A 25,203-nucleotide genomic window follows, 5' to 3' on the forward strand; every position below is an offset into this window, starting at 1 on the left:
AAACTTCTATTTTCAGGCGATTTTTGTTGAAATGTTCGTCTTGTATCTATTTTAACTTATTTATCATACGAAAATAAAATTCCTCTAAAATTGATATAATATTTTTGAGTCAGCATGGTAAAAATCTAGATTTTATTCAACATGTGTAGAAAAGTATATCCCTTAGAACTGTTCTACATTGGGAACGAATCTTTATATACGCAGTCTTCGTTTTTTTCGGAAGGATGACGAGGGATACACCAATGTTTGTCTACGATGCGCAACAATCACAAATAGATAGATTAGAAGCAATATTATAAATTATCAATCGTACGAAAGGAAACTCGCTTATTATCAATTCAGTAGAAAACCGAATTAGCCGCCAGCGAAGTTGTATTTTTCTCACAATCCATACGTTAAATCTGATTTCGGAAGTGGTGCGCTGTATAGCGCATGAAAACAGCGCACCACTTCCGAAGTTAGGTTTAGCGTACGGATTGTGAGAAAAATCCAAGTTCGCTAATCGCCCATTTCGGTTTTCTACTGAATTGATAATATCATAATGCAGGAGAGCATCGCAACTGTGAGGTGTTTCCAATTTGGATATCATATAAAATGAAAATGTGATGATTCAACGTTGAAATCAAGATAATCTTTATCATGCCATGAAGCACGTAATCTGAATAGGTTATTACGATGTATGATATTAATGTTATCTCTTTTCATGGCATTCTTTTCATTATTAGATCATTGCTTTTGGGTTGATAGTATTCCGAATACTCTTTACCAAAAGTAGAGCAATTTCAACGACATGTAAAAAGGAAACAGAAAACACCAAAAATATGCATTGAACATTTAACTGAGGATAAATCCAGGAGAGGCATCACCTTTTTAAAAATCGATAATTTTTCAAAATAATCCGATAAATGAACCTCTACTTGTTGCTTGATAGTTTAAGGAAACATAGTGTGAAGACTTTTGATAGACAAAAAGTCGGTTACATACATGTTAGAAAAAAAGTCAAATTCGGGTGCGATGCCACACCACTGGGAGAGACGCCACACATGGGAAATGTTTGAGAAAAAATACGGTTAATAAATATGCTCATGGCAATGAATGAGCATTTCATATGTTTTCGAATAAAAACAATATTTCAACTAAACACCGAACAAATTTATCGTTTACTGGTTAACAGCCCGTGCGCGGCGCACGAATGGATTTTGTTCGAGTTTGTCAAATCAATATAAATACAATATTAAACCAGTTACATACCTTAACCTCCTTTCTCCTCCTTAATATTGTTTACCCCAATCTTCAATTAATTATAAAAAAAACAATTTCAGCTCTTAAACACCCAACGCCACTAGGGAAAATATTTTGTATAATTCCAACGCGAATCGTATTCAGATATACAATATAAGTCGCGTGACCCCTTGTTAGATCAAATACTGTTATACTATCTTTTGACGTTTCGATGTTCCGTATAACAAATAAAAAGTGTTATAAGGGTACAACTTTTGCTACCCGAGTTACATATATGTTATGTGGCGTCATGGTCATTTTTTCAAATAAATGGTTTTTTGAAACTATTCTGGGTTCCAAACAACTATACAGAATTTGGGCCCGATTGGTATTGGCTTTTCGAATCGCGTTTGAAGTTTGTATGAAAATTAGTATGAGAAAACGCATATTTTTGCATTTTTACTTCTAGAGGTTTCAGTTCATCAGAAACCAAGTAGTAATCTCCATATAAATTTGAAACGCGTTGCGGAAAGCGAGGACTCAATCAATCGACCCCTATTTTGCACAGTTAATTCCAGTTGGAATCCCAAAACGAATCAGAAAAACTTCGATTTCACATGATTGAATAAAGTTTGCGTTTCTGCATATAACTGTACGAAAACTTTTCACGTGAAAACAGTAGGCGAGTTGTCGCCGGCGACAACTTCTCAAATGTTGCTCTCAAACGATAGTAAACACAGAATTTTAATTCAAACATTAATCTTTACTAATATCAGCTAATTGTCAACAGTCCCGTTGTATCTTATATTTGGCGTCTCGTTTCCAAATCTCGTTTGAGTGTATTTCCATGTATTTCATTGTATTTTTTAGTTTTCTTTTATCATTTATGCTTAAGGTTTTCAAAATCCGCTGCGCAGTTTTTGGAACTTTTTGGATATTGTATAAGCTTTGTAAACTTTCGTCGTAATAATTACAAATGATCACGTTTTATCAACATAATACTTGAAAGCATTTGCTATTATTTTGAGTGTTTCTTGGATTTCTATGAAATATTTTCATTTATTTTTGAGATTGTGTAAGATTTTTATCATTGGATCAAGCATTTTTGCCTCTCTCGTACACTAAGTACAGGCTATATATTCGCTCCAAAAACAGATTTTCTATAAAAGGACCGGGGATAATAGAACACTAAGTTGAAAAGCAGGCCAAGTTCCAGTTGGAATTTGGAGCCATTAAAAAAAATCGGATAACAGTTAATTGACGTGATGTCTGTGTATGTGCGTATGTGTGTGTAATATAAAAGGAATATATATTTTTAGGAGATCGGATTATAAAATTGCTTTGATTAATGGCAATGAAAAATGATGGGGAAAGTACAATAGATATTTTGGAATCAGGAATGATTTCCACTAGAAACCTGGACTGGATCGAAAACCTAACTCGGGTCGGCAATCCTCTGCTTTTGCTCACAAGGCCAAATAACCAGTTGATTTGAGAATAATACGGATGGGTGGTAGATTTTCGGATTCCCCCAGCGAAACTCAATCCTTTCAGTAGAGCTTGCTTTGAGCTGTAATTCATTGGTTTAGTAAATATTTCATTAGCATAAGTTTAGATTTTAGTGAACAATATTTGCAACTTACATTTAAAGTCCGTTTTAATGTTTTTATCCACCGTCCAACAGAATTTTAACATTAGCATTTATTTAGTTATTATTTCAATTACACTGAAGGTTTCGTGTTCTGTTACTAACTGTTTAGGTATAGGTATCAACTACGTTTCTGTCTGATTTAGACGACCCATAGAAAATATTACGAGTTTAAAGATCGTGTAGGGTCACCATCCACATAGTCACTGGCGTCCGGAACACTCCCCGACCCGTATTGCTCGGAGTTCTCTTCAGCTGTACCGTTAACTTCCAGGACTGCCAGTTTAACTACTGGGCGTCTTAGAACTGTTGTCGCCGTTCTCACTATGGCACTCCTGATTCGTCCATCACGTCCTGGGAAAACTTGAAGCACTTTTCCCCTAGTCCATCCGTTTCGTTGGTGGTCCTCTACAATTATAACCAAATCACCAACTTCTATAGGCCTGCAATCGACGAACCACTTGGTCCTCTTTGATATTACAGGAAGGTACTCCCGGACCCAACGTCGCCAGAATTGGTCCAGTATGCTCTGCAGAAGGTTCCAGCTTGATGTACATGATAGACCCTTATTACTCATGGCCTTTGCAGGTTGGTTCACTCCGCTGGTACTTAACATCAGAAAACAGTTTGGTGTAAGAGCGGTTTGATCTTCTGAGTCCACCGGCATGTATGTCAAAGGCCTCGAATTCACCATCGACTCCGCTTCAGCCAGTAGAGTGAGGAATACTTCATCGTTTGGTTTGCGAATCGTTGACAGCGAAGCTAGTGCACATTTCACGGAGCGAACCATTCGCTCCCACGCACCCCCCATATGTGGCGTTGATGGAGGGTTAAAACGCCACTGCGTAACCGTATTGGTGAAGGTTTCTGCCAGACTTTCATTTATCTCTCGACACTGCTGGTCTAATTCACGACTCGCGCCGACGAAGTTCGTTCCTTGGTCACTATAGATTTCTTTTGGAGAGCCCCGTCTTGCTATGAACCTTCGTATGGCCATCTTGCAAGATTCAGTAGACAAACTTGTCACAGGCTCCAGGTGCACCGCCCGAATTGTCAGGCAAGTAAAGAGTGCTACCCATCGTTTCACTTCACTTCGCCCTTGTTTGATGAGTAGTGGTCCGAAGTAATTGAGCCCAGTATAAGTGAAAGCTCGAATATTTGGCGTGGTTCTTGCAATCGGTAATGGTGCCATCCTCGGGTTGTTCGGTTTCGCGTTATAAACTTTGCACCACATACATTTTTTCCTGGTTTTCTTCAACGCCTCTCGCAATCTTGACACGTGATACTTTTGCTTCATCTCGTTGACAACCGTTTCGCTACTGTGGTGGTGATATTGCCGATGATACCAGTCCATTATTAGCAGCGTACCGTAGTGATCTTTGGGAAGAATAACTGGAAATCTGAAGTCTTGAGCAAAGTTGTCTGCATTTGCTATTCGTGTTTCCATTCTGATTACTCCATTCTCATCTAAAAACGGTGATACATGGCGAAGTTTGCTATCACGATCTAACTGAACACGTTGATTTGGTGGAAGTTCGTGGCTCCTGTTCATCCTGCTTATCTCCGTAGCGTACTCATCGAATTGGATTTGCTTCCAAATTGTTCTCTCCGCTTTCTCCAGTTCGTTCTGGTTCAAACATGTGGGCAACACCGAAGACTCACCTCTTACTCGATAACTCAGTATATTGATGAATCTATGAACGTATGCAATTGTTCGTAGCAATCTTTCCCATTTGGAAAACCTGTCTAATGCTACCAATTCTCGCTTGGTCACTGTACGATGAACATGAATCTGACGTATTTCTTCCGGCGTGTCTGCAGAAGGCAACTTTTGTTGAGGCCAGGAATCTGGATGACCGTACAAGAAATCTGGTGCCTTAAACCAACGACTGCTTTCATCGAGGTGAAGTGCTTTCCATTTCGTTGCATCATCGGCAACATTCAGTCGGCTGGGAACCCAGCGCCATTCCTCGATGGAGGTCATATCCAGAATTTCTGAAACCCTGTGTGCCACGAATTGTCTGTATTTTCTCACATCCGATCGCAGCCAAGAAAGCACAGTGGTGGAGTCACTCCACATAATTCTCCGGGTAATATTGAGCGTGTGATTCTTCAGTATAGTACTCGATAACCTGGCTCCAATAACTGCCGCCTGTAGCTCCAACTTTGGAATTGACAAGGGTTTCAATGGAGCGACTTTGGTCCTGGCCGAAACGAGAGAACATCGAATAACTCCACGGTCAATGATCCGAAAATATGCTGCACACGCGTAAGCTTCTTCACTGGCGTCTACAAATAGGTGAAGTTCCAAATGATTGAAGCTTTCGGGGTCGTACCCCGGAAAGTGGCATCTAGGTATACGAACATATTCAAGTTGTTTCAGTAGCCCCGTCCACCGAATCCATTGGTCCCGCAGTTCGGTTGAGATCGGTTGATCCCATGATGTGCCTGAGCGCCATACATTTTGTATTAGTATTTTGCCGTGAATGACAATCACTGAAACTAACCCAAGTGGATCAAATACACTCATGACAACACGAAGTAGTTCCCTTTTTGTTGGAATTGCGTCACCATCTAGCAATAGCTGCACTGTCTGCTTAAAGAGCCCATCGAAAACGATAATATCCTTATTCGGAACCCAGATCATGCCAAGCACACGTTCGTAGTTATCTAATTTCTCCGTCAAGCTCTTTACCTTTTCTTCGCTTTTGCCTCCGACCCGTTCCAGAACGTCACTGTAGTTTGACAACCAGTTTCTGGTATCGAATCCGGCCTTTGAGTTGATGAACCGGACCTGCTCAGCTAACGCGGCCGCCTGCTCTACGGTATCCACACTAAACAATACATCGTCTACGTATGTGTCCTCGATGATTGCTTCCACAGCTTGTGGATACTGATTTGCATACTCGACAGCATTTTGTTTTTCACAAATTGTGATGTGCACGGCGAACACGTTGACCCGAAGGTGGCCACGTCCATGATGAAGATCTCTGGTGGCTTGCTAGCATCATCTCTCCAAAGAAATCGTTGGGCTTGCCGATCCGCAGGGCGAATCTCCACCTGATGGAACATTTCCCGGATGTCGGCACTAACTGCCACTTGTCGTTGCCTAAATCGGCACAATACAGCGGGAAGCGATGTCAGAAGATCAGGACCGGATAAAAGCATGGAATTAAACGATTGATTCCCAACTTTAGCGGCTGCATCCCAAATTAATCGTACCTTCCTGGTTTGCGAGGATTAACTACGACGCCCAGTGGTAAATACCATACCCGCTTGGGGTCAGCGTTCCGGAGTTCTTCAGCAGACGCTTTATGGGCGTACCCTTTAGACAGGTATTCATTCAGCATTTTTTTTACTGTTGCGTATAATTCGGGATTAGATTGTAATCGACGTTCGAGACACTGCAATCTTCTTTCAGCCATTGGACGGCTGTTGCTGAACTCGATACAATCGTATTTCCATAGTAGCCCAGATTGAAAGCGTCCCGATGGTGTACGAATAGTAGTCTGTTCCAGAATATTGCGTGCCCGCTTATCTTCATCGCATTCCAAAAGTGGCACTACAGAAGCACCAACACTTTCTAACGAAAAAAACTGATTCACTAAGTCATGAAGTTGTTGGTCTGGGGTACGAGCGCAGATGTGTAACTGACGATGAAATGCACCGGTTGGGCCATGAATCTTCCCGTAAACTGTCCATCCAAGTCTCGTTTTGGTTGCAATTGGAGCCTCTTTTCCGCCTTCTCGTAGTTTTAGCACGGCCTTCAAATAACTGTTGTCCAAGCCGATAAGTATCCGTGGACGCACATTTACATAGCTTCGAATTGGCAGACCACGGAGATGCACGTACTTTGCACTAATGTCCTCGAATGACAGGGATTGAACTGGGAGACTGAGGTTTTCAACTGTATGTACTTCTTTCAAAGCGAATTGTTTCGATGTTCCAGCACCAGCGATATTCAGGCTGACGATACGAGAATTCTGTTCTACTCTTTCGATGTCACTTGTCCACTGTAGACATAAAGGATGCACATCTCCATCTAATCCCAATTCTCTGGCTACGTCCATGTCCATTAGAGTTGATGATGAACCGTCGTCAAGAAAGGCGTAAGTGTGTAGAGATTTTCCTTTGCCGAAAAGTGTAACAGGAACTATTCGAAATAAAACTGTGTGGCCCGACTGAAAATGAGCGGCTATTGACGTTTTCATCCCATTATCGTCTGTAGATGTTGCTTTTGGTTTCCCAGGATGTAAAAGCTTGTGATGTTTTTCTTCGCAACCATTCGCTCCACACAAAGATCCCTTGCAGGGAAATTTACCATGACTCATGAGACATCTGCGACAAAGACGACGTTCCTCCACACACTTCCATCGCTCAGGTAGGCTCATTCCACGAAACGTGTAACAATCCCTAGATTTGTGACCCGTCTTCTGGCATACTGTGCATGGCTTTACAGTTGAATCTCTTTGTTCAGTTGGCTTTGCATCCCGGAACTGTTCCCTTTTGTGTTCCGAACCATCCATCGTATGGGTACTCACGAAAAGTTTCTCTCTTTGCTGCTTCTTATCGTGCTTTGATACACTTTCTGTCACATGCGAATAGGTAACATCACTGGCAGCCGACACGAGATTTGCCATGTAGCTACCAAACGTTGTTAAATCAGCAACTGGAAACCTGCGTTTATAAATTGCCCACTCCAATCTCAAATTAGAAGGAAGCTTTTCAATGAGTTCTTGAAGGAGGGATGGGTTAGCAAGGTGAGAAAGTTGACCCGCTGCCTGCAAGTGTGCACACAAGTTTTGACAAGCTAATCCGAAATGAATTAAGGTCTCCAGCTTATCGGCTTTAGGTGCAGGCATACCACGAACTTTGTGTAACAGCGAATTGATGATCAGCTCCGGTCTACCGTACAAGATTCGCAGTGTATCCATAACAGATGGCACTGATGATGGATTTAACAAGAAACTCCTAACAGCTTCCAAAGCACTTCCTCTTAAGCAGCGCTGTAAACGCAACAGATTTTCTCCGTCCGAATAGCCACACATTTCCGTAGAATTCCTATAGCTGCTCAAAAATAGCGGCCACTCGACAGGGTCGCCCGAAAATATAGGGAGCTCCTTGGGGACGACGTGTCTAGCTGCTAGCTGTTGAGAACTGGGCGTGTTGAACAGCTGTCGTTGAACTGGCACCGACGATTGAACAATTGGAGAAACGACTGGCGAACGGAAACTGGACACTGTTTGCACGGCGGAGCGACTCGCGTTGAGAGGAAATAAAGGGGTGCTCACACTCGGAGGTAGGAATTCACTCGATTGAACTGGTGGGCGTGGAGGGGTTGTACATGGTTCGGTCGGAGGTATGGGTTGCGGTACACTATGTGTTTGTGTATTTGGGGACGCATTGAAAGTAGACAAACCCGTATCGTTTCCTTGTTGAGTTCTGACATTATCAAAACATGCCTGACTTACCGCACTTGTTAGGGGTATAAACCTACTCTCTGGAAGCATTGTTGACATTGTTGGAGTCCACGTAGTACCCGGTTGGCTACATGCTGGCTGGCACCATGATGGTGCTTGGGGATGGTGGGACACCAATGTTTCGGAGACCGGATGCGAAGCTAATGGATCCTGTAGATAGTTCGGTATATGTGCCTGCGGTCGTATGGTTACATCACGTGAGTCTGCTCGACCCGATGATCTTCTCAGCTGTAGTTGGAGATGTTCCATTCTCTCTTGAAGCTCCGTGAATTCTTGCGTCAGATCGTCTGCTGATGGTGTCGGTGAAACTACGATTCTAGCTTGTTCCGTTGAAACCGTCTCCGGAAGGGGAATTAGTACAGGTATCGTTGATGCATCTGCCGTTGAAGAACACATTCCTGTGAAGCGATTGTTGCCACTTGTTGACACTGGGATGAACGATTTTGGTATGGTACCAGTTCGAGACTGCTGGCCAGTAGTGATGAACTTGACACCTGTACTAGCTGTTGTAGTCGTAACTGATTGACATTGTACCCAATCTGATATTCTCCGTGCGTCGCGGCTCGATCGTTGACTTCTTACACTTCCTCCCTCTTCTTGTTCATCCAACTGCGAGAACAACAAATTATATTTTTTTGCTAGAAATTGTTGTTCCAATTGGAAAGCTTTCTCCCTCTGTGACTTTGCCCTTTGCTCTTCATCAGCAAGCTGTTGCGCATGTAATTGTTTTTCTTCCTCTAAACGTTGTAGCTCTAGAGCATTTCTAGCTGCTCGAGCACTGGCAGTTGATGATTTGCCCGATCTGCTGCCGTGTGAAGCAATCGTGAGCTGTGTACATATTCTGCAGACGAAATGACGATCGTCGGCCGCTATACTGTCATTCACACCAGCACATTGATAGTGATGATAAATAAGACATCGCTCGCACTCCACCATCTTGCCCGCGTCTGGCAAACCACATGGGCATTTGTTCTCCAACGATTTGGCCATGTCTCGTCTGGATTGCGACATTATGCCAGTTCGAATTAGCTAATTCGATGAGATCCAAATAAATCCGCGATTTTAAATCTCAAAGATTGTTGGATGGGTGGTAGATTTTCGGATTCCCCCAGCGAAACTCAATCCTTTCAGTAGAGCTTGCTTTGAGCTGTAATTCATTGGTTTAGTAAATATTTCATTAGCATAAGTTTAGATTTTAGTGAACAATATTTGCAACTTACATTTAAAGTCCGTTTTAATGTTTTTATCCACCGTCCAACAGAATTTTAACATTAGCATTTATTTAGTTATTATTTCAATTACACTGAAGGTTTCGTGTTCTGTTACTAACTGTTTAGGTATAGGTATCAACTACGTTTCTGTCTGATTTAGACGACCCATAGAAAATATTACGAGTTTAAAGATCGTGTAGGGTCACCATCCACATAGTCACTGGCGTCCGGAACAACTTATGTTGTCTCTACATTTGTGGACAGTTCTCTTAACTCCAATAAAATTTTCAAAATTGCAAGAGAAATGAGAATTCAATCAACTCGTTGATAAGTCATAACTAATTTAAAATTTGAAAATACAAATTTAATAATTCTTATACAGCATTCTGATTTAAATCATAAAGTAAAAACATACCTGAAAGAAAGCTTCCAGCTAACGAATCGTCTTGGGCACTAACCAGCCCAACCAGTAATGCGGCGAACGGTAGAAATTTCAAAAACAGCATCTTCACCTTGTCGCACCGACGTCTCACTACACTGTAAATTGCTTTGCATCAATTAGTGCAAATTATGCGTCTAATCACTTCACGGACATCGACATTCACTTAACTTTAAAAAGCTTTTCTGGACACTGATCCCACGGGCACCATCCCCATCAAGCTAAGCATCCGATATCTGGCACTAATTATGTTGTTATTCAATAATAAATATCACTTTTCCCTTTTTCTTCGGTGCTCCTCTTTGCTGGCTTCATTCGCTATCTTTTACACTGCGTTCTCCGCCCGAATGCTTGTTATTCTGATTATATAATTATGTACGTTGGTATAACGTGTTTCCGAGCTTTGGTTCCACTAGTTGGCGTCTCTCGCTAGATTCGCTTCTTCATGTCCTGCCTTTATCACTGTTTGATGTTGTTCCCCGGTGGATACTGAGAAGCAGGCAGGGCAGCGGTTCTGCTTTTCGTACGTGCGCTTATCCTCTTTCACTGAACCACTTTTCACGCGCAAGCCTTTCCAGGCTGACTTATTCCAATTGGCGCGCGGCTGCCGGCAGAAAACTAGACCAACAGCGGTATATCGGGCACGGTTCGAAGCAGGCAGCAATGTTTGTACACGGGAGAGTACCTGCAAAATAAGGCAAGATCGAGATTTACTTTTAGTGTGGGCAGTTGAGAGAGAAATCTAATGCTTTTCTGCATGACTGCAGTGGAATTTCAATTCTGTTGAGACATCAAGATCAATGCAATGTAGGATTTGGGGATAGGATTACAAGGGGTAATTAATTAGGATTTTTTATTTTAGCACTTGTGTGAGCACAGATGATAACACGACAAAGAAGGAAAAAAAATCATAAAATTATCAATATAAAACAAAATTATACAATTTATGATTCTTTTACTGGTTATACCATGTACCATATTCCACCTGAACTTTAGATAACTGTACGTTGGTCCTTAGCCAGCGTGATATGAGGTTCGTATCGGTTATCGGAGATCAAAGTTACAACATTCCATTCCATTTTATATGAAAATCGGCCACCGTTGCTATTTTTCAGAGCACAGATGTATACCTGGTCTAGCTCGATAGACAAGTGTTTTGTAGTTAGGTAACTACAAATAATGACGAGAGAGATAACATATTTTATTTTCGAAATATCTTATGGATACAAAATTAAGCAAGATTCCTTTGAACAGCAATGTGTTCTTTAATTTCTATGTTGAAGTTAGATTTAGGAGTGAGGGATTTTGTGACGACCTATAGTTATTTATTATGTATTTTATTTTTGACACGTTAATAACTAATTCGTTTAGCTTCAGATTGACTCTGATCGTTTTTGTGCAGCTTATGCAGTCAAACTTCTAAGACGGATACCACTTTCGAAAGTCCTTTCCGTTGTATTTTTTGTAGCGCTATAGCGTATATATTATCACTTGATCATTCATTTCTACCCGCCTTTATAGATTAAAGGGCCAACAATATCAAATCTCTTCCATGCGTGCTTTCCAGTTTCGTGACCACGTTTCTCTACTTGAAGTCATAGTAATTAAAATAATTTGATAGATAAATTGTTTCCAACCGAAAACGCAATGATAAAACTTCCAGATGAGGAAGAGAATGAGCATGAGAATCCTATTATACTGATTCTGAATTGCATAAGATCAATGAGCTCCCGTTGTCAGTCAGTTTTAGTGACGTCGAACTGTGGACCCATTGGGCAAATCTTTAGATTAACAACGATCTAACATTTCCAGAATATCAATTTATCATCATTTATCATCAAGTTTGATGAGAGGAATGTATTACTTCTGCAAGAAGTTATATGCATTTAACAATGATATTGAAACTTGTATATCTCCCAAACTTAGACGTACATATGGTCGGGGTTCAGCCAAACCGCACCAGGCGGCTTTTCGACTGACTTGTGATATTTTGTTCGTACAAGGACAACGGAAATAGTTTCATATCAATTTAAGCATACATTTGCAGTAGAACATCCTCAGTTATGAGGTTGAGGGATGTTCGATGCGATTTGCGATAAATTAAATCTGCTAAACGAAAGTTTGAGCAGAAAAATCGGTAATTTTTCGATGGCGCTTGGTGTGATATGGCTGAACCCCGACCATATCATGATAGAATGTGGGCTTCGTGGCCGTGCGGTTAGCAACGTCAATCGTCTATACGCATATGCCTAGGCAGTGTGGGTTCGATTCCCGCTCCAGTACGGAGGAAACTTTTCGTGATCTCTTGTCTCTAGGTGTTAAGTGTTCAGTCTGTACGACCTCTGGTCGAAGACGGTGTCCTGTCTTAAAAAAAAAAGAATGCGAGACAAAGGTATATATTTAATAATTCCGTTAGAATACGATAGGCATGATAAATTTATACAGAAGTGGTTCTGATTTTAGTGACGTTATAAATCAAGCAACCTCCCTTCTGCCATTTATGAAAAGAACAGAAAACTGATATGGCCTTCAATTCGCCCAATAGCTTTTTAAATTTATCTGGCTGCATTTTTTATAATATATTCTAACGGTGGCACAACACAGAAAAATGTTTGTTGTAAGCCATTTATTCAGTTACAAAAATATTGGTAGTGACATAAATAAATTTACCTGTGGGACCCACTCAACCCTTCAAACGGGGCAAGTGGGACCTATTCTGCTTTATACTGTCGAACGAAACTAATTTGAAGAATTTAGATATAATGTTCATGTAATTTCTGAGTCGTAGTATTTCAGATCTTGGATGGAGGTTTATTGCTTGTCAGACTTTTGTTTTTGCAAAAAGAAAGGGATTACAATGTTAGCAGATATAAAAACAAGACAACAGCCGGTTTACTGTTTAATTGGCTATTGTCTGGATTTCCATTAGCTTACTTTCTTACCAAATGTGTTAGATGGAAGAGATGAGCAAATCTTTGTTCACTTTTCGAATGAATGTTTCTCTGTTTAGAACACAAATTATTACATAAATTAGAACTTCAAAAGGAACGTTTTTATTCAGGCAATGCGCAGTGTTGTAAATTTGTAATAGAACGAAATGGCCAATTTATGTCTTAAGCACTTTATTTATCTGAAAATCTGGTAATCTGATGCGATGTTTAAAAATAACAAAACACAAGAAAAAACCTGTTGATCTATTGTAGAATAAATAGATTGCTTGCACTGTAAACGGAAAATTTCGCATAGTTACAACCATTGCTCTTTTCCATGAGGAAGATAATTTCCAGAAAGTAAAATACACATTTGGTAAATCAACTGTACACTACTTCCTAACAACGAAACCAACGATATCAACTGCATTTGATTCAGACCCATAGGATATATGAGTGTCGAAGTAATTTTCACTAGAAATCGAAAATGTTTTTCAAATATGTCCCACTTGCCCCATGTATGTTAAAACTTAAGGGCAAGTGAAAATTGCAGATTTTGGCTTTAATCAAAACTTTTAAATCGTTTTCGATGTCACACAATTATTTAATTGCTCAAAATATTCACTTTCCACATCAATGATGAATTTAGAAACGACTATTTTGTTGGAAATCCATTGAATAAAAAGAAAAATAATAGATTTTTCCGGTAGTTTAAAGTCATGATTAAACAATACCATTAGTATGGTGCCGGAATTGGTTTTGATTCCATTGTTCTTATGTATGGCTAATTCGCTGATAATTCTACTTCATCTTTCCAGAATATTGTTACCATTAAAAACGTTCACCGATTAATCGGCAGCCATAGTACCCACTTACCCCGTATTTTCACTTGCCCCGGGGTATATTACTGTTAGTGGCGCATATTAGAAAGAAAATCGGTTCTTCTCAGAAATTTTATGAGAAGAAAGAGTTGATTGCAAAAATGGCATCGATTACGGTTCCCGGATACCAGTGGCGCCACTGAAAATGTTTTCTAAATAGTGGCTATTTAGCAGAAAAGTGAAATTTTTACGCAAGATACGGACTATCGTTTGGTTGCTATGAATGATTAGAAAGGCGCATAGTGGATCAAAATCGATTCTTGTCAAAGCTACCATTGTACACAAAAAAAAGGTAGAGCCGAAATATATATACAATCCCATTGAATTCCACCACTTAAGTGGTGGAATTCAATGGGATTGTATAAACTCGTCTTATGACAGATAAAAGATTAAATGAAAAATTATGGCCAAGCTTACTATAAACAACAATAACATTCCACTAAAAAGCTCAAAATAATTTTCTAATCTTTTATGTTTCAACATGTCTTATTGTACTTGGTACAGTCATTTTAAATGGGAATGCATCTGTCAATTATGTATATCTGTCTGTCAATAAGGATTAATGTTCCCGTGTTACAATTTCTTCGAGTAGAATTCAACTTAATCCGTGCTGATACAGTTGTTAACTCTGATCATGAAGATTCCGACGCCGGTGAAAATGTTGTGATGCAGTCCGCAAGAGCAGATGTCGATGATGAGCGTGGTGACGTTGAAGAAAACGTGTCTGCTGTCGCTGATGATTCTTCACTTTTAACACAAGACAAACCCAATTTCGATCGGGCTGATTGGGAGTTCCAGAAACGATTCGTGGAAAACGATTTTGGTTACGCATGTGATGTGTGTGCTAGAATCTGGTTCAGAAATGATTTGAAACCAATCTCCAACTCAAATGCTGCCGTGTTACTTACGACAAATTATTTCGAAACGGTGGAAGGATTTTCGGCGTGTGCTACGTGTCGAACAAGCCTGAACCGCGGATCAATTCCCACATTGTCGCAATCAAATGGCTTTACATATCCCAAGTTTCCGTCCAATTTGCCTCCGCTGGACTCACTCACCACAAGACTGGTGTCTCCCAGGATCAATTTCATGCAGTTTCGTCGTTTGCGGCATATTGCAGGTTTGTGGAAAAGTTATTTTACTTAAAAATTTATTACATCAAATAAATATATGATTTTCCTAATCAACAGGTAATTTGGCAATTATCGGCCAAATTATCAACATTCTAGTCGTCGTGACCCAGATGGTAGGCGTACTTCCTCGCCAACTGGATGACGACTATGCTATCAACGTGTGCGTGCATTCATAATACACAAATCAAGTTACTTGTCCGGCTACGTGAAGAAAGGTACCGTTAAAGCGTGGCTGGACTATCTGGTTACTACACCGCTCTACAGGCGGAATGGAATTGTTTTCAATGAAGAAAACTTGAATGCGGTTGGACAAACAGAGCAGACGGATATTTCGGAGGACCGTAGGGCAGTATTCCTATTAAAGTCGTCGACGAGATGAACGAGATAGAAATGATGATTGGACAACAACATACACTCATGTGGAATGAAGACAAGTGTCTGGAACTTGCACCGGCACAAAATCAGAAACCTGTCCTGTCTTTCCTCGATATTGTCGGTGTAGCACCAACTTAGAATTCGGAAGTCAGGACTTCCGAACCGAACTTCTCCGAACTTTCTTCCGAAGTTTTATATGTCAAACTAATTGATCCGTTGTTTAACGCATCTTTAGGCGAATCCAGCGCACTACTTCCGAAGTTGGGAAAGTTGCCTGTATCTGGAGAAAAATCCAACTTCGGTATAAACGTTCTAACTTTGTTTCGGATAGACAATATTTATCTTGGACATCCGAGATGCTTCAACCGTGAAGTCATGCGGCTGCGGGTATCGGAAGGATTAAACAATACCTTTAAATGCATGGGCACTGCCAACATAACAAGGGCACAGTCCGCAATACCGCAATATCAACGCCATAGAACATATTCAGAATTTCAAAATAAAATCTTTTACACTTCACGTAATCCTACGTCCAATTGGCGGTCGTGTCTCGGATACAACCTTCTACTTTTTTTACTTGGGGGCTGTCCACAAACCAAGTAGACTAAATTTTCACATTTTCAATATAACGAACACGAACAAATGGACCGATTTGCAAGATTTTCCCAATAATCTGAGCTGTGTTCATCTTCTATATATATAAAAATGAAATGGTCTGTGTTCGTATCCGCATAACTCGAAAACGGCTGGATAGATTTTCTTCATTTTTTCAGCAGTTATGTTCGTTATAGCTTCCGACGTGTTTATATGATATTTCCTCATGCAAAAATCATTAGTACAGTTGAGTGAATCGTAAAAACCAAAACAAAGATTCGTATGCGAATTCCGTATGGATTGTTCACAACACGCATTTTCGCCTACTATGCAGGACAACGTCTGCCGGGTCGACTAGTAGGTATATAAAGATTGAATTTTATAATGGGATACTTCGAATTTTGAATGTTTAAATTTAATGAGTTGTGAAGAAATCCTAAACAATCGAGTCAAAATCGATCTAGAGTGCGGTGCTGTTAACAACCTTGAATTTGACAATTATCCACGATGCAGTCTTTCCAAAAACATGAATTGTGTTGAACCACATGCAGTTTTCACGCGTGCATGTTTGTACTCAAACATGTCCACTAGATTTAAACTGAGTTCATCATAAACCTAACCAAAATCGAACATAGTTTGCTGTTTATATGTTCATGTTGGTCAAGGTGTTGCACTTATTGAGTAGTAGTAATGGGTGGTGATGGCTTAGTGGTAACTCGTTTGGCGCTCACTCAGGAGACTAGTGTTGGAATCCTTTTCTGTTGAATTTTAGTAACGTAGTGGAGGTGGTTGTCGACTGTAATTGACTCAGAGTATTGTTTATCGGCTATGCAGTCTGATGGCCAGCTAAAACGCTATATTAATTCTGATCCGACGTTTCGGTACCATTATTGGTCCTTTTTTTTCAATGAAACGTAGATAAATATTCTCCACAATGAGTATAACATGTAGCTCCTACATTAATATAAAGTAGGAACTGTGGTGCCAATATTTTTGGAATTTATATTGATGAAACTGAACGAATTGCACTTGACGGATCAGCACCTCAAGAAAAAGACTACTAGTTGCAGCATCCATTGAATTTATTAAACGGTGACACATTTGCTTTTCAAATGTCAAATATTGAAACACTGCACTCTAGATCGATTTATTTACAATCGTTTCGAATTTCTTCACTGCTCACCAACTTTTTTGCATTTTCGTGATTTTCCAACTATTTCCGGGAAAATTCATGTCTTTTTCTACATATAAACACAGTCCTTCCTAAAATGAATCGAACCGTATATAAATCAAGCTAATTGGTCCACCCCTTCGTGAGTTATATGGCCTCAATGCAAATGCAAACTCATTTTTATATATAGAGATTATAATTAATTTAAATTCTCAATATTAGATTGTATAATTGCTATTACTACCACATATTAAAATTATCATGGGTGTAATCCTAGGCCCGTCACCTTGAGAAAAAAATGCTTTAGATCTACTTGATTTTGCGGAAGTTTTTGAGTTCATGTAGGATTTAAAAGACGTCCTTGGTACAGCATCTGTTTAGGGGGGGCATGTATATGCACATATGAATATTCAAAAAGTTATTTCACGGCGTCGTAAATACAACACTTTATGAGTTGGAACTACCGCCAGACTTCTTTTACTAAATCAGTAACTTTTATTTTAAATGCTAGAGAATAAAGTATTTCCTGAATCCCTGTCACAATTTTGATCTACAAGCTTTGAAGTGTGGTTCTCCCAATATTTCAATTTGTAAATTAGGCCCTGAAGAGTAAAAAACAAACTCACTGAATTTATTTCATATTGTTGTTTAGCTTCTGGTGCATTTTCTCTATCTGAATAGTACGATAAAACGTACGAAAGCTTTAAATTCACATCTGGAAAAAAAATATTGCTAATTCATATTGGTATGTCTTAAAATCACTGATAAACTTAAATTTTCATTCACTTGTAGAGAGCGTTATTCAGGATCGCGAATTTTCAACACAGAGTACAGTAATATCAATAATATCGCTTGGCTCAATGTAAACGTACTGGAACTTTTGCTGAGCTGAACCAGTTTAACTGTAGCAACAACAGCAGCCTCATCCATAACATTAACAGCCATCGGAACTTACACAGCTACAAAACTTATGGGTACCTTCGCAAACGCCGAATCGGCCACAGTTGAGCATTGTGGACACAATCCTAATGGAATCAAAGTAGCATGAGAAGCAAAATGCACACATGAAACATATGTTGTCTTCTTGGATATCCCTGGTACCCCAAGCAGCGCAAGTCAAGTGAAATAGGTTACAGCAACCTAATTGTGATTGAATCTGGTCACATATGAGTTACTGTAATCTATGTGTAACATATGTGCTACTCGGGGCGCCATGTTCAAAGCAGGAGTTATTTTGGTAGTGCAGAAACTAAACCAGTGAGCCAATAATTTACTTTTAACTTTGTTTATTTTTTTGCTTCATAATCCTAAACACTTATAAAAATCTATTGCCGCAGATATTGTGGGAGTCCCAGGCATTCGGTTCACGCTTTAGTTAGGAACGGTGGCTCTTCTCGACCTTCTATTCTCTGAGTAGATAGTACGAATAAGGGTGTCCTTGTGAAGTTTTGCTGGACCTCTTATGAACAACTAGTACATCTCATTCCCTTCACTATCTGAAAAACCTTTTCTTTCTTCAGAAGTGAATCCTTTTTGCAGTACTAGTCTTCGTAACAAAAAGGGCACCATTAATACGGAGCATAAGATCTGATCAAATTATTAATTATTCAGGTAGTACTGACCAATGCCCCCAGCTGGGTGAGGGACAGGGGATGACACACACATAACATATGCAAGCCTGTATTTTAATTAGAATGATTTTGATCACCCCGTGACTAATTTGTTTTAATTTGTTTTGAAATTGATTTGTTTTTTTTTCGGTGAAAATTATACTACTTTAATCTGAAGGGAGTGGATGAAAGTAATGAAGAAATAGAATTAATTGACACCAAGTATGAAGTAAATAGAAACTGAAGATTAGCAGAGGACCAATTGTTAAAATTGGTGTTATTTTGCCTAACGTCCACCCAGCAACGACTTGGATAGTGGCGTGATGATCACTTTGCCAAGTGATCGACTCAAGTCGAGTCAAATACGAAATACTGAATACGGCCTTGCAATCTGTAAAGATTGCAAGTATCAAAGATAACAACGTGGTGGAATTAATCTTAAGGATCTCCAAAAAGGAGGGGGGGTGGTTTTCGGTTCACATCTGAAATTTCTATGGAATCTAGAACTTCACTTCATATGCAATGTACATAAAATGAGCACAACATGTTTCAGATTTTCAATCACAATTCATTGAAGTTTGGTTGTAAATAACAAGGATGCGAAACAAGAGGAATCAACAATATTTTCCCAAGCAACCCGTGCATTTGCCCAGGCGTAGTTCATTCTAGAAGAAATTCGTGTGCAAGCGCACATGTTTAAACCCAAGTTTGAACTTGATGTTTGAATATTACATTGCGCCTGGGTGTAACGTTGTTCGGGCTCGTGTTCAGATTGTTATGTGCAAGCTCGAACATATCAAACAAGGTTTGATTGGGTGCAAAAACTTACGTGAACATCTCACACATAACACCTTGAAGATTGGGCCCACGAAAAACAACTGCCCAACCCGGGTAAGGCAGGGTCCTATCGGCTAGTCTATATATATAAAAACCAATCTATGTTATGTATGTATGTTCACTAACTACTTCTGCACCACTTTGCCGATTGCAACCGAATTTGGTACACACATTCTCTATCCTCAGGGGAAGTTAACAAAGGGAGTGGGATGGTTATTTGAAAAAGGGGGAGGGGTGGTGGTACCTGTTTTGGGTTTTGGGTTTTGTTTAGAAAACGAACAATTCGGTGTAACTTTCAACTCCCAGGACCGATTTCAACCAAATTTTGTTCACATATTCACTATAAGTAGACGATCATATGGGAGGGTAATTTGGGAAAGGGGGATGGGTCTGGAGGGAGCGGTATTGTTTAGAAAACAGGCAAGTAGGAGTAAATTATGAACCTCCGTACCGATTTCAACCAAATTTGGTACACACATGATCTATACTGGGGGCAGCAGGGACTATGTCCAAGGGCTTGACGATCCCTCCCCAGGCCATCTGCGAGTTGTGGGCTTGCCTAGGATGTGGTGGGGTTTGACAGTGGGCCCTGTTAAACCTCTATAAAAAGCTGCATGTATCCGCAAGTAGGCTCCACCAAAGCGACCGTGTGCCGCTCAAAGCGCACAAGCCCAAGTCCTGGTGTTAGGTGGGACGCTAAACAGCCCTGACACGACGGCCCTCCGACGAGACAGGAGGTTTGCGCAGGCCCAATAAGCCGCCTAGAAAACCAATCATTACGAACAATATAAGAGATAATGCGACTCGATATAATCGGCAAAGACCTAGGCGACGAATACAGGATCACGATTGGAAGCTTGGAACATGGAATTGCAAGTCGCTAGGTTTCGCAGGTTGCGATAGGATAATCTACGATGAATTACATCCCCGCAACTTCGACGTCGTGGCGCTGCAGGAGATTTGCTGGACAGGACAGAAAGTGTGGAAAAGCGGGCATCGAGCGGCTACCTTCTACCAAAGCTGTGGCACCACCAACGAGCTGGGAACCGGCTTCATAGTGCTGGGTAAGATGCGCCAACGCGTGATTGGGTGGCAGCCAATCAACGCAAGGATGTGCAAGCTGAGGATTAAAGGCCGTTTCTTCAACTATAGCATCATCAACGTGCACTGCCCACACGAAGGGAGACCCGACGACGAGAAAGAAGCGTTTTACGTACAGCTGGAGCAGACATACGATGGATGCCCACTGCGGGACGTTAAAATCGTCATCGGTGACATGAACGCACAGGTAGGAAGGGAGGAAATGTATAGACCGGTCATCGGACCGGATAGTCTGCACACCGTATCGAATGACAACGGCCAACGATGCATAAACTTCGCAGCCTCCCGCGGAATGGTAGTCCGAAGCACCTTCTTTCCCCGCAAAAATATCCACAAGGCCACATGGAGATCACCTAACCAAGAAACGGAAAACCAAATCGACCACGTTCTAAACGACGGTAAATTCTTCTCCGACATCACGAACGTCCGCACTTACCGCAGTGCGAATATTGAATCCGACCACTACCTCGTTGCAGTATGCCTGCGCTCAAAACTCTCGACGGTGTACAACACGCGTCGAAGTCGGACGCCGCGGCTTAACATTGGGCGGCTACAAGACGGTAGACTAGCCCAAGAATACGCGCAGCAGCTGGAAGTGGCACTTCCAACGGAAGAGCAGCTAGGCGCAGCATCTCTTGAAGATGGCTGGAGAGATATTCGATCCGCCATTGGTAGCACCGCAACCGCTGCACTTGGCACGGTGCCCCGGATCAGAGAAACGACTGGTATGACGGCGAATGTGAGCAGTTAGTGGAAGAGAAGAATGCAGCATGGGCGAGATTGCTGCAACACCGCACGAGGGCGAACGAGGCACGATATAAACAGGCGCGGAACAGACAAAACTCGATTTTCCGGAGGAAAAAGCGCCAGCAGGAAGATCGAGACCGTGAAGAAACGGAGCAACTGTACCGCGCTAATAACACACGAAAGTTCTATGAGAAGTTAAACCGTTCACGTAAGGGCCACGTGCCACAGCCCGATGTGTAAGGACATAAACGGGAACCTTCTTACGAACGAGCGTGAGGTGATCCAAAGGTGGCGGCAGCACTACGAAGAACACCTGAATGGCGATGTGGCAGACGAAGATGGCGGTATGGTGATGGACCTGGGAGAACGCACGCAGGACATAATTCTACCGGCTCCGGATCTCCAGGAAATCCAGGAGGAGATTGGCCGGCTCAAGAACAACAAAGCCCCTGGGGTTGACCAACTACCAGGAGAGCTATTTAAACACGGTGGTGAGGCACTGGCTAGAGCGCTGCACTGGGTCATTACCAAGATTTGGGAGGAGGAAGTTTTGCCGCAGGAGTGGATGGAAGGTGTCGTGTGTCCCATCTACAAAAAGGGCGATAAGCTGGATTGTAGCAACTACCGCGCAATCACATTGCTGAACGCCGCCTACAAGGTACTCTCCCAAATTTTATGCCGTCGACTAGCACCAACTGCAAGGGAGTTCGTGGGCAGTACCAGGCGGGTTTTATGGGCGAACGCTCCACCACGGACCAGGTGTTTGCCATTCGCCAAGTACTGCAGAAATGCCGCGAATACAACGTGCCCACACATCATCTATTCATCGACTTCAAAGCCGCATATGATACAATCGATCGAGACCAGCTATGGCAGCTAATGCACGAACACGGCTTTCCGGATAAACTGACACGGTTGATCAAAGCAACGATGGATCGGGTGATGTGCGTAGTTCGAGTTTCAGGGGCATTCTCGAGTCCCTTCGAAACCCGCAGAGGGTTACGGCAAGGTGATGGTCTTTCGTGTTTGCTATTCAACATCGCTTTGGAAGGTGTAATACGAAGAGCAGAGATTAACACGAGTGGTACAATTTTCAATAAGTCCGTCCAGCTATAAGTCCGTCCAGCTATTTCGCCGACGACATAGATATTATGGCACGTAACTTTGAGAAGATGGAGGAAGCCTACATCAGACTGAAGAGGGAAGCTAAGCGGATCGGACTAGTCATCAACACGTCGAAGACGAAGTACATGATAGGCAGAGGTTCAAGAGAAGACAATGTGAGCCACCCACCGCAAGTTTGCATCGGTGGTGACGAAATCGAGGTGGTAGAAGAATTTGTGTACTTGGGCTCACTGGTGACTGCCGAAAATGACACCAGCAGAGAAATTCGGAGACGCATAGTGGCTGGAAATCGTACGTACTTTGGACTCCGCAAGACGCTTCGATCGAATAGAGTTCGCCGCCGTACCAAACTGACAATCTACAAAACGCTAATTAGACCGGTAGTCCTCTACGGACACGAGACCTGGACGATGCTCGTGGAGGACCAACGCGCACTTGGAGTTTTCGAAAGGAAAGTGCTGCGTACCATCTATGGTGGGGTGCAGATGGCGGACGGTACGTGGAGGAGGCGAATGAACCACGAACTGCATCAGCTGTTGGGAGAACCATCCATCGTTCACACCGCGAAAATCGGACGACTGCGATGGGCCGGGCACGTAGCCAGAATGTCGGACAGTAACCCGGTGAAAATGGTTCTCGACAACGATCCGACGGGCACAAGAAGGCGAGGTGCGCAGCGGGCAAGGTGGATCGATCAGGTGGAAGATGACTTGCGGACCCTCCGTAGACTGCGTGGTTGGCGACGTGTAGCCATGGACCGAGCCGAATGGAGAAGACTCTTATATACCGCACAGGCCACTTCGGCCTTAGTCTGAATAAATAATAATAATAATGATCTATACTAAGGAGAAAATAACAAAGGGGGTGGAATGGTCATTGGGAAAAGAGGGGAAGGGGTTGTCTTTAGAAAACGAGCAATTCAGTGTAACTCCCAACCCCCAGGACCAATTCCAACCAGATTTAGTACATATATTCTCTATTTTTGAAAGATGTTTATTGAAAAGGTAGAAGGGCCATAGGAATCTATATTTTAGAGCGTTCATGAATAAATTGAATTTGTTATGATTAAATCATTGAACTCTATGATTAAAGATTATGATTAATGATGTATTCATTCTTGTCAATAATGATTAACGATTATAATCATTTTTGACATGAATATGAATAATGAAAAAAACGATTACCGATCGTGATTAAATCTTGACAAACTATGTGTATGATTCATTATTAATTAATAAATTGATTAATGAATGATCAAATTGAATGATTTGCATAGTGATCAATAATCAAGCAACCTTTATTCTAAATTGGATTATTAAAAGGTATAAAAATTATATGATTATGATATATATAACTCAATGTTTGAATGTTTCTGTGTATGTTCCAGCATAACTTCTGAACCCCTTGGCCGATTTCAACCAAATTTAGAACACTTTTTTTTTCTTAAGAAGACGAAGATAAGGGCTATGATACTTAGAAAACAGAAAGGTTGTGGAGGGACTGGCATTGTTCAGCTCTCAATCACCTCGGTGTAACTTCTGATCTCCCCTTGGCCGATTTCAGCCAAATTTGGAACACACATTCTTCATATTAAGGAAATGACGATAGTTGGTTAAGGATGGAAAAGGGGGGGGGGAGTGTGGGGTAGTGATATTGTTTAGTTATCGATCGACTTAACTGCCGTAATCTGAAAAAGTGACGTATGCGCCATTTTACAACATACATGTTTTCCATTTTTCTGTTAAAGAGTACGATGAGTGCTACTCGTTAACACCATTTTTGGAAAATGGCGTATACGTCACTCTGCCAGATTACGGCAGTTAACCCTTCATCGAAATCATGGTTTTGCCAGTGAATAGCAATGATTAATGTATTTCCTTCTGGATTGTGAACGTGATCCCTTCTATAAAAAAAAGACGTTTGCCTGGAATAAGGCATCGGTGTATATTTTTACTTCTTTAGAAATAGACGTTTTCCCAGAATAAGGCGATTTTGGGTTTGATCCTGTTGACCAATCGGTTTATTCGTTTTCTGATTGTGAAAAAACTGCGAATTAAAAGTCTAATCTAAAATATTTTCCATAATTTTCCATGACATTCCAAAACATTTCCTGTGGAATATTAGAATAATTACTAGAGTGGGGCGCAGTTGTATGGGAACACGCAAACTTCGTCCGATCAAGTGAGATCAAGGTTTTTCTGAATCGTTTTGGGACCCCAATCAACTGTGCAAAATATGGGCTCGATTGGTTGCGACCTCGCATGCCGCATCGCGTTTTAAATTTACATGGAGATTAGTATGGGAAAATGTACTTTTTTACATTTTTGCTCTTAGCGGCTTCAATTTATCATCAGTCACGTGACTCAATACATTAGCATATAGCCTGGAAAGAACTCGAAAGACTTTGCCGAAGAAGTTACGCAGCTGGAAGGTCTACCAAAAATGTTATTTCGTTTTGAAAATTGATTGTTTAAACCATATGCAAGAAATCAATGTTTCTGCCAGCACTACCGGACAACCTGTAATTGTCAGAGGGTAAAACCCATTTTCCTTCTAGTCGGAACTTTTACTTTGTGAAATCATTCCGAAAATCTCCCATTAGCTCCAAAGTCCTATAAAATAAATAATTTTGAAATAACACTCAGTTAAATTATTGCTCCACGTAGTTCGGCAGTGCTGGCAGAATAAATGATTTTTTGC

The 25,203-nt window shown here is 41.2% G+C and overlaps 1 protein-coding gene across 3 annotated transcripts in view; it reads right to left on the reverse strand.

Moving 5' to 3' along the window:
* LOC134227601 (protein masquerade) overlaps positions 1 to 25,203 on the reverse strand; it is a 91,233-nt gene that overhangs the window by 30,232 nt on the left and 35,798 nt on the right. For all 3 annotated transcript variants that reach the window (XM_062709193.1, XM_062709191.1, XM_062709190.1), the window contains exon 2: positions 9,976 to 10,684. In XM_062709193.1, coding sequence (XP_062565177.1) covers positions 9,976 to 10,066 — 91 coding nt within the window. In that variant the 5' untranslated portion in view covers positions 10,067 to 10,684. The remainder of the gene's footprint in view (positions 1 to 9,975; positions 10,685 to 25,203) is intronic.

The sequence above is a fragment of the Armigeres subalbatus genome, chromosome 3 (assembly GCF_024139115.2).
Source record: "Armigeres subalbatus isolate Guangzhou_Male chromosome 3, GZ_Asu_2, whole genome shotgun sequence".
Lineage (NCBI taxonomy): Eukaryota > Metazoa > Arthropoda > Insecta > Diptera > Culicidae > Armigeres > Armigeres subalbatus.